The sequence below is a fragment of the Akebia trifoliata genome, chromosome 11 (assembly GCF_017979445.1).
Source record: "Akebia trifoliata isolate Shusen 1 chromosome 11, ASM1797944v1, whole genome shotgun sequence".
Classification (NCBI taxonomy): domain Eukaryota; kingdom Viridiplantae; phylum Streptophyta; class Magnoliopsida; order Ranunculales; family Lardizabalaceae; genus Akebia; species Akebia trifoliata.
In genome coordinates this window covers 14,234,173-14,243,828 of record NC_141385.1, presented here as the reverse complement: position 1 = coordinate 14,243,828, position 9,656 = coordinate 14,234,173, and the positions used below count along the sequence as shown (strand labels likewise).

The window sequence follows — 9,656 nt, the reverse complement described above, 5'->3', positions numbered from 1 at the left end:
AGAAAGATTTTATCAATTTCAATTTTGAAAAGCTTTTTTCTACAAAAGCAACTATTACAGGTATTATTAATAGTAATCTATAGGCAATGTATGCATTTGGAAAAGAATCTAATCTTTTTATGTAATTTAATGTCTTAATTAGAGTCTTTATTTATATTTGTAAAACTTACCTTAAAACTTTAGTTCTAAAAACAAATTTAAATCATTGATGTTAGAAAACATATCATTCTTAAAAAAATGTTTAAGATGAAGGTAATATTTATTCAATTTTTTATCGTTTAATGACTTTAATTTCTTAAAATAAAAAAATATGTTCATATATTTGAAATTATTCAAACCTTCAACTAATTGCATTGACTTGTCATCAACATTCTCATTAAATTATCTTTTCCTATGAATGATACATCTTTATCAAAATATAAGTTTCTATTTTCATTTTAGCTACGATAGCTTTAGTGGTAATTTGAGCTAATGTAAATCCATCATTTCTCTGTTTAAAAAAAATTAAACTTTTTAATTGGTCTATAGAAACATTAATATCCATGTCTTTAGATTGTAAATTCTTGCTAACTCAATTAACAACAAATAATATATCATAGCAAAATATTCATACCTATTAAAAAAATGTAAAAATTTCAAGTTTATATATTGTAAAAACATTCAGCTTTACTCATTGTTTTAGGATTTTCACTAGTTTTTGCTAATTTAAATTAAAACATCTCTTATTTGTGGAAATTGATATTTTATTGCTTTACTACTTTCAATGCGACTTTCCCAATGAATTTGTGACAATGACTTAATAATTAAAATGTATATAGAAAGAGAAAATAATGTATATATACGTTGTACCATCCTGAAAAAAGATATTGCTTTAGTACAAGATTTTGTCATATCACAAATTATTAAGTTAAGATTATGACAATCATATGGTGTGTAAAATGCTTTAAGATTGTATCTAAAAGTCTTTTTTGTACTTCTTATTATTTTCCTTTCATATTAGATCCATTATCATATCTTTGTCCTCTTACATCTTTAATATCAAGTTCAAGATTGTCTATTACATGTATAAGTTTATCAAAAAGTCTTTTTCCAGAAGTATTATCTATTTTTTTAAAATTCTATAAAATATTATTTTAATTTTATTAGACATAATAATACATCTGCACATCGTAATATAAGAGTCATTTGTTCTTGATGGCTTATATTTGGAGTACAATTAAGTATAATTGAAAAATATTTTACTTCTTTAATTTTTTTTTAATAATTATATTTTTAATTTCAGATGATAACATATTTATCAATTCATTTTGTATATTATGTCCAAGATAATAATTATATAATTCACCATTTTTAATTCATCGAATATCTTCTTGCACTATTGGATCAAATTTTGTAATCATTTCAATAAAATTAAAAAAAAAAAATCATTAATATCTTAATAGATCTTCTCATTACTTCCACGAAATGCTATATTATTTTTTGAAAGATTTTTAATAATTGCATTAATTCTCAAACAATACATTTTTTCAATGTTCTCTCTCCTTATTAATTTGTTCTTGAATACTTTTATCAACTGTCATATTTTTTAACAATCTCATTTCTAAATCAATCAAAATATTCATAATAGTAATATGTTTACTTGTTATTTCATGACTTTAAGTTTCAATTAAGAATTTTTCAATCCATAGTTCCTTCGGTAACTAATTGATTAGTGTTACATTTATAATCAAACAATTTACAACAAAAATAAAATACTTTGTCAAAGTCCTTTGAACATACTAACCATTTCCTACCATGCTTATCTCAATTTTGTAGTTTTCGAATGTAATGAATAGTTGAAAAATGTCTAGAATTTTCATCTTTGGAAAAATTAAAATCATTATCTCTAGCTAGAACTTTTTCTACTATTAAATCTCTTAATTTTATATTAATATGCTTCCATTTTCTTAGATCATAAATATTTGTTGCAATAGAATCGTAAGATTCATTAATATTTTTAGATTTTTTTCTTGTTTCTTTTAATTTTTATTATATTTTCTTCATTAAGAATTGTCATATTGCACATTTGATCATTATTTTGTAATAGTTTATTCTCATAATTTTATTCATTTAATAAATCTTTATTTAAAATCTTTATTTTATTTGTGGTAACAAATTTATCTATAGCTCATCTTTGAGATTGAATTAATTTTTTTATTTATTTTTAAAAATTTTTCATAATAAAATTCACATTTTTTGATAGTCGTGTTTTTAATTAATAAAAAGTCAAGTTGATGTGGTATTAGTAAAAGTTGGTGTGGCAATAGTAGCCCTCTTAATGAATGGGAAGTGTTCAAAAGCCCTAAAGAGACTCAAACAATGTGCCAAACATTTTTCAATATATGAGCTAGAAATTTTAGTGTGGGCTGATTTTTTGTGAAGATGGTCTCTATGATGAGGAAATCATCCTCACAAAAACTCAGTCCATTTTGAAACTTCTGACCACATCAAAAAATGTTTACAAATAATTGATGGTCCACGATTCTTCAACTTGCAAATTGGGATTAAATATTTTAGAATGAACTGAGTTTTTGTGAGGATGATCTCCTCATCATAAAGTTCATCCTCACAAAAAAATCTACCCACTTTGAAATTTCTAACCCATATATTGAAAAATGTTTGGCTTTCTTTAGTTTGAGAATGCTACCCTTAATAAATATTTGAGAACCAAAACGATATGACTCGGACGAGTAAACTCGGTATTCTGAGGTGCGAGTTATTCGAGGTGGAATACGGAGTTTTTTATGATTCAAGTTGAGGGTATTTTCGTAATTAAAGCTTATAATAAATTGTTCCGCGCTTTGATGTCTCCGTGCAAGTGAAGCAGGATGCAGTGGTACTTCGTTGCCGCGCTTCTCACAGTTCTCACCAGTTCTCAGGTTAGAAAATTCCAAAACCCTAATTCCTTCAATGGTAAGAATTTTCGATCAACTTCGATCGATTATTTATTGATCTAATCTGAAACTGTGCTTCAATTTGATCCCCTTTTTTTCTGCTCACGAACTCTGCGGATTGCTCTCATTTGTACTATTTGTTTCTGCTGATTTCGGATTCTAAAAGTTCTAGGGTTTCCGTGAACTGAATTAGGGTTCTAAATCCAAATATTCGACTGATTAGGGAATAATTAATTGAATTATTCCTAAGAGTTAGGGGGATAATAAATTTGAGTAGTTATTACTTGGGTGTTTCTGTTTGATGAAGATCACGTAATTTGAGTAATTCAATTCTTTTTTGGAATTTAATAGTTTGGAATCCTAAAACTAAGAGGACCATTATAACAGATGTTATTTTCTTCATAAAAAGTACAAATGATTGAGGTTGGAAATGGCCTTTTAGGATGTATAATATGAAAATGCAGCTAAATTCTTAAGTAAATTGAGAGGGGAAAAAAAGAGAGCAAGGTTTTCTGATTTTGGAAACAACGGGAAGACCGAAGATGATATATCTCTATGAATTATGGGATGTCTTGATGTTATGATATCATCTCCACATAAAAATTTGTTTCTACGAGAGTATTATATCCTACATGAACTATTAATAACATGATTGATTGGACACCAATTATGCTTCAATGGAAAGACAATTTATTATTGAGGCACCCAAAAAAGGTGACACTACCAAGAATGTTGAGTGAAGTAGGTCCATAATCCCAATTGATAGATGCCGTATCTTTATTTGACTAGGTAGTGACTTAGAGTGCAACCAACACATTCTTTCCACTATCTGGTAAGTAAACATCTCAATCAAGTCCACTAGTAGAGTCGTGAGACGTGTGTAATATGCATATCCTAATCCAACTTGGGTGTATATGCATAATTACGTTATGTCTTTTCCTATTCTAGTTTATTACTAATAGAGATCATCTATTGTCTTAACACCTATAATTTTATCTTTCACATATCTATCTACTATTTTAGGTACGCCATTTCTATTTCTAACTTTTCCCATGTATTAGAGCCTGTGTCCATCAATTCACTTAGTTTTTTTACTTTTCCTTCTTTTCATTGTGTTTGCCAACTTTTAGCTGTTCACTGTCAACGCCCTCAAATTCGAAGTGGTGAGACTAATCCTATACTCCTTGACTAACTTCTGAACTCGCATTTGTGTAGTATGATGAAATAACCCTTGCCTATTTCTCACCTTAATTGTACGTCGTTTCAACGTGTTGTTTCTAGAGGATTCCCTAGTGAACCCATGCTTACTTTCCACTGCAACCAAGTGGCAAATAGAATGAAATGTTTGATTAGGATGAATGTCCTGTGTATGATTCTTACATCGGCCACCAGCTTGACACAACCCTCCTTTTTCTGACTTGGGGTGGCAATATAGTGTAGCAAAAATTGCTAATAATCCTTTAGCGAGAAATTAGATGGTCAATGTTAATAATTTTTTTCCAAAGTAGTGGATCAAATAAAAAAAAGCACTTTGGAAGGGATCTTAAAACCATAACTAACATACCGAGATAAGCATGGGTAGATGATCAGTCCAATGCCAGCATAGATAGATCTTTCAATGAACATCCTATTACAATTCTTCAACTATAGTCTTTTATCGTCAACCAAGGGGAATTTTTAAGCAATCAAGCTTGTAATAGATTAATCTTCTAGTCGTTGAGGTTTCTTTTGAAGCCAAAGTTCCGTGAAACCTCAATTTTAAAATAGATGTTCATAGAATAAGTGTAACAAAATGAGGATGGTGAAATAGGAAAGAAAAAATCAGAAATGAGCGTATATGATCAAGTTTAGGAATACCCTGATAAGAGATCTAAATAAAGAAAAAAAATTGAGATGGTTTGGACATGTACAAAGAGGACCAAATAACAACAATTAGAAGTAGTGCTTTTGGCACAAATCGAAGACCTCCAAGGGCCCGAGGAAGGCCAAAATGACGCTGATGGAGGTACTAAGAAAAAATATGAGGAGACATGCCTCTATTGGAGATGTGGATGAAGATGGAATTGGATGGTGAACGAAGATTGGTGTTGCTTTCTTAACTTTAAAAAAAAATTAAAAAAAATAAAATTATAGAGGATCTATGTTACTGATCCCAAATATCAGGAATAAGGCGTAAGATGGAGAATACATGATGGGCCAGAAATGGCCTATAAGACATGAACATGTGGCATGCATGGCAATATGGCTTGCATGTTATGTGGGTCGGATTCAAATGATTCAGTGCAAGCTGAAATGAATCCATGACCTCTCAGTTGCAGGTGCAGTATGTCAATCAAATGGTGAAATATTAATTGTACTAGTCTACTGGATTTTACTTATTTATTTATTTCTTTATTTGCCTTTCTTTGCCATTTGTGCAAGACATTAGCAGAAATGTATGACAGTTATATTCTATCTAGACAGCACTGTGTTGATTGGCAAGGCTTGTCTTATTGTGTGTTTTTAACAGTCTGTCATTCTCCTCTTGGCTTTGAGGGTCCTTTGAAAGGAATAGGCATTAGTATTTGTTTTTAATCTTCTGATATTAGTTTGAGCAAGGCTGGAAGTAGTTATAGAAAAAAAATTCTACAAAGAAATTCTTCTTTTCTGTTGGAAAAAAACTGATATCTATACATGTGCTGTTGTTTATGTGTCAGGGAATTTTGACAACACTCTCACAAAGTAATGGGGGATATAAGTATGATTATGCAACCGTGCCTTTTCTTGCCGAAGTTTTTAAGGTCTTCTCACTCCTGAGTCCTTGTTAATTAGTTAGATAAAACTTTGGTGTCAGTTTTTTTAACTTTTTGTATAAACTATTCATGTAATAATAATAAATTCTAAAATTTCATCTGTCTTTCTAGCAAAATTTTCCTCTTTGAACCATTGTAGCACATTTGTGAGGGTTGATTTTTCATTGACAACTTGTGGTCTGTTATTGTTAAACTACAGCTTCTTGTATCTAGCATCCTTCTTTGGAGAGAATGCCAGTCATCTCCCCCTCCAAGGATGACGACAGAATGGAAAAGCGTGCGTTTATTTCCCATTCCTTCAATTATCTACCTAATCCACAACAATGTTCAATTCGCCACCCTTACTTATGTGGATACATCCACATATCAAATAATGGGTAATCTGAAGATTGTTACAACTGGGTTATTATTCAGGTGTGTCTTCAATTGTTTTATGGATTAACATTGAATCTGATATTTGTGTGCTTTTCAATCGTTCAAATTCTTGATCAAAATATCTTTTACCATAAAGTTGCTCAATTCATTTTTGTATTTTCTATGTGGTTCTATGGCTTTTATACTAGTTAGCTGATTTTATATTTTTGTTTGATTCTTTAGGCTTTTCTTGAGGAGGAAGCTGTCTAATTTGCAATGGATAGCAATTGTTCTATTAGCTGTTGGAACAACTACGAGCCAGGTGATAATAATAAATCTTTCCTTTACTTAAATATGGAAATTGATTTCATACTACACTTTATTCATGGATTAGTATTTTAGTTTACTTTGGATTTCAGTCAAGGTTTAAAATCCCATGTTGAGAAGACCTACCTGGACCAAAGGGAAAAGGAAAGCAGAATAAAGCAGCCATTTAAGAAAAACTTGCAAATGGTCATTACAGACGTGGTTCAAAGTTTTGTTCAATTTCAGAATGTTTTGGTGTAACATTCTAGTTTTGGCCTAGATCGGAATGAAACAGTAACCCAAAATCATTAAATGCTTTGGATTGTCCCGGAATGTTTTGGTCAAGACCGTCTTGGTTTTTCCCCTAACCATAACATTGCTTTGGGAATAAATTTTAGAATTTGATTACAAACAAGATCCCATCGGGGAAAAAAATCCTAAAAAGAAAGCCCCTTAAAATCTTTGGTCACCTTGCACCAATTAAACATTAACCCAACAATAATAATGATCACCTCATGGAGAGAATGCTCCTTCCCAAGACAAAAAAAAGTATACTTTTACTTCCTCTCTGGATGCCCCAACAAACAACAGAGGGAAAGCCGATAAATTCCAACTCTGAAACAGATTTAAAATGGACCTAGGAAGAATCCGATGGACTCTGACTAGGGACACGAAGGGCAACAAATGGGAATATGATCGACCAATTGCGCACTATATTTACACAGCACATAATTTTTCTCACTTCCCAGTCATTTTATAATCGTAATGCCTCTATTCTTTTTTATTGATGCAGGTTAAAGGCTGTGGAGAGGCTTCTTGCAACTCCTTCTTTTCCGCACCGATTCAGGGGTACATGCTGGGAATATTATCTGCTTGTCTTTCAGCATTAGCAGGTGTTTATACAGAATTTTTAATGAAGAAGAACAATGACAGTTTGTATTGGCAAAACGTACAATTATATACGTAGGTATCCTTCTCTGCACACAAAAAAAACACTCATTTTTCCAGGGTGTCATGGATTGTTCAATTTGATGTATTGGGACTAGTATAGCACAAATGACTTTGGAAAAAATTTAGTGAAATCTTCAAAAGTTTTAAACCTTTTAATTTCCTTGGGTTTTGTGGGGAAATTAGATAGAGAAAATGTATCTTATATGATATAAAAACTCAATATTTAACCTGTTAAATAATAAACATCCAAAATTTTCTGACATTTTCTTATTAATTTCACGAGATTGTGCAAGTAAATAAAGGAAGTTATTGAGTTCAAGATATCTAATTTCGGACCATAAATTAAATCTTTAGTTGTACTTCTGAAATCTTCGATAATGTAAGAAATTGACAAAAACCTCCAATAATATTGCATGATTTTCAAATTTTTTTTTACATGACTAACATGTGTTCAACCATCACAAGCTCATGTAGGTTGTGTTTGATTCATTCAGATAGAAACAATTTTTTCAGGTTTGGTGCGATATTCAACATGGCAAGACTTCTCCTGGATGATTTCAGGGGTGGATTTGAGAATGGACCATGGTGGCAGCGCCTTCTTAATGGATACAATATTACAACATGGATGGTTGTATTAAATCTGGGATCTACCGGCTTGCTAGTGTCATGGTTAATGAAGTATGCGGATAATATTGTGAAGGTCATTAATTTTCCTCTCTGTTATCAATTTATAGTTTCTCATGTTATCATTTCAATACTTGCATTCTAAGCCTATGCAACATGTCATTTTTCCTTTTTATGTGTTTTGGGCAAATTAAAAGACTAATTGTGACATGGTATTTTTACAAAAAACTTTAAAACATCTCTTCTTGTCCGATGATGGTTATACTCAATTTATATAAAATTAGTCGTGTGTGGTGTATGGATACTGCAAACCCTAAAGTGAAGATGTTCAAAAGGCAAAGAAGACAAGTGATAGGTAGTTTTTTTTTACATGGTCTACACTACTATGTAACAATGACGGTCCATTAGATATAACCTAATTTGGATTGTGTTGGGTACTCCCAGTGTGCTTTTATATTAAAATGTTTCCATTTTGGGAAGTGCCATTTCCCATGTCAAGGACAATAGTTACATATTTCCTGTGAAAATCATATCATGGTATCCCCAACTCTATATCATGGCATAATTTTAATATTCTGGTCTAGGCAATACAATTTTCTTCAACCACACAATTTGTGCTTTCCCTTTACAAGGCAATGTGGGCAATGATCCTGCCCAATGTTTTTATTATTTGCTCGTAGAGGTTAAACAAAACAATTTTATTTGAGTCTCCATCTCAATTTATGTTTGCTTCTTCCAGGTGTATTCTACATCAATGGCAATGCTAATGACAATGGTTTTATCTGTATACCTATTCAATTTCAAGCCTACGTTGCAGGTAGTTTTGCATGCCCTTGAAACTAGATAATTCTAAGGCTCCAACACTTTTAAGTTTTTTTGTGGTGAGCCAGAAGTGGATATTGTTGCCTTCTATCGCCTTATTGTTAAGTGAAAATATGCAACTCAAGGCCTGACATATAAAATCAATCAACATGGATGATAGAAGGGAATATTGTACAAAATGCTTTCTTTTCCTTTATAATTTTGAAATTGGTGATCTGATTTTTTTTATTTTTATTACTGTGCAGCTTTTCTTGGGTATTATTATCTGCATGATGTCACTGCACATGTATTTTACCCCTTCAAGCATGCTAGTAGATTTGCCTGTGATGGTAAAAGCACTCCCTGAAAATCTCAATAAAGTTTCCGAGGATCGGTCAATGGACTCCTGATGCAAAGTATCCCAGTATCAAATCAAATAATTCTATGAGCAAGCAGCTTCAAGTGAAAATGCAATTTCTCTTACTGAATGAAATGTTGTGAATGGAGTGTTACACGAGATGGGTGGAGAACCTCACTAGTGTTCTTGAGGTTCAAATCATCCTCACTAGTAATGATTTTGGCTAGCTAACTGTCAAATTCAATGGACTTGGCCAAGATCGGAATTGATCATTAAAGTTCGACACTCAAAAATTACCAGACTGTGCACAATGTTGCAATGGATTTTTGTTGAAGGTAGCAAATTAGATGTGTTACCTTGTTTAAGAGTTAAGATCACCACTTGGGCTGAGTACTGGACTGGGGCAAATATATAGTTATGTAATGGAGACAGGCAGACCTTTGCAACAGTCGGATCGATCATAGACAAGTGTGTGGTATTAGAATCAACAGGAATTCAAATCGTTCATTTGAAGAAATTGAAACCCTTTTTATTGGA

The 9,656-nt window shown here is 31.6% G+C and overlaps 1 protein-coding gene across 2 annotated transcripts; it reads left to right on the top strand.

Moving 5' to 3' along the window:
- Positions 1 to 2,823: 2,823 nt before the first annotated feature.
- Positions 2,824 to 9,656, top strand: LOC147391014 (CMP-sialic acid transporter 1-like). Of its 2 annotated transcripts, XM_086417258.1 has the most exons (8): positions 2,824 to 2,918; positions 5,630 to 5,713; positions 5,925 to 6,139; positions 6,323 to 6,401; positions 7,179 to 7,348; positions 7,850 to 8,036; positions 8,700 to 8,777; positions 9,028 to 9,656. In XM_086417258.1, the coding sequence occupies exons 1-8, from the start codon at positions 2,868 to 2,870 to the stop codon at positions 9,169 to 9,171; spliced, it is 1,008 nt and encodes a 335-aa protein (XP_086273384.1). In that variant the 5' UTR covers positions 2,824 to 2,867; the 3' UTR covers positions 9,172 to 9,656. The 2 variants fall into 2 exon arrangements, with proteins under 2 accessions (XP_086273384.1, XP_086273385.1); XM_086417259.1 differs by lacking the exon at positions 8,700 to 8,777.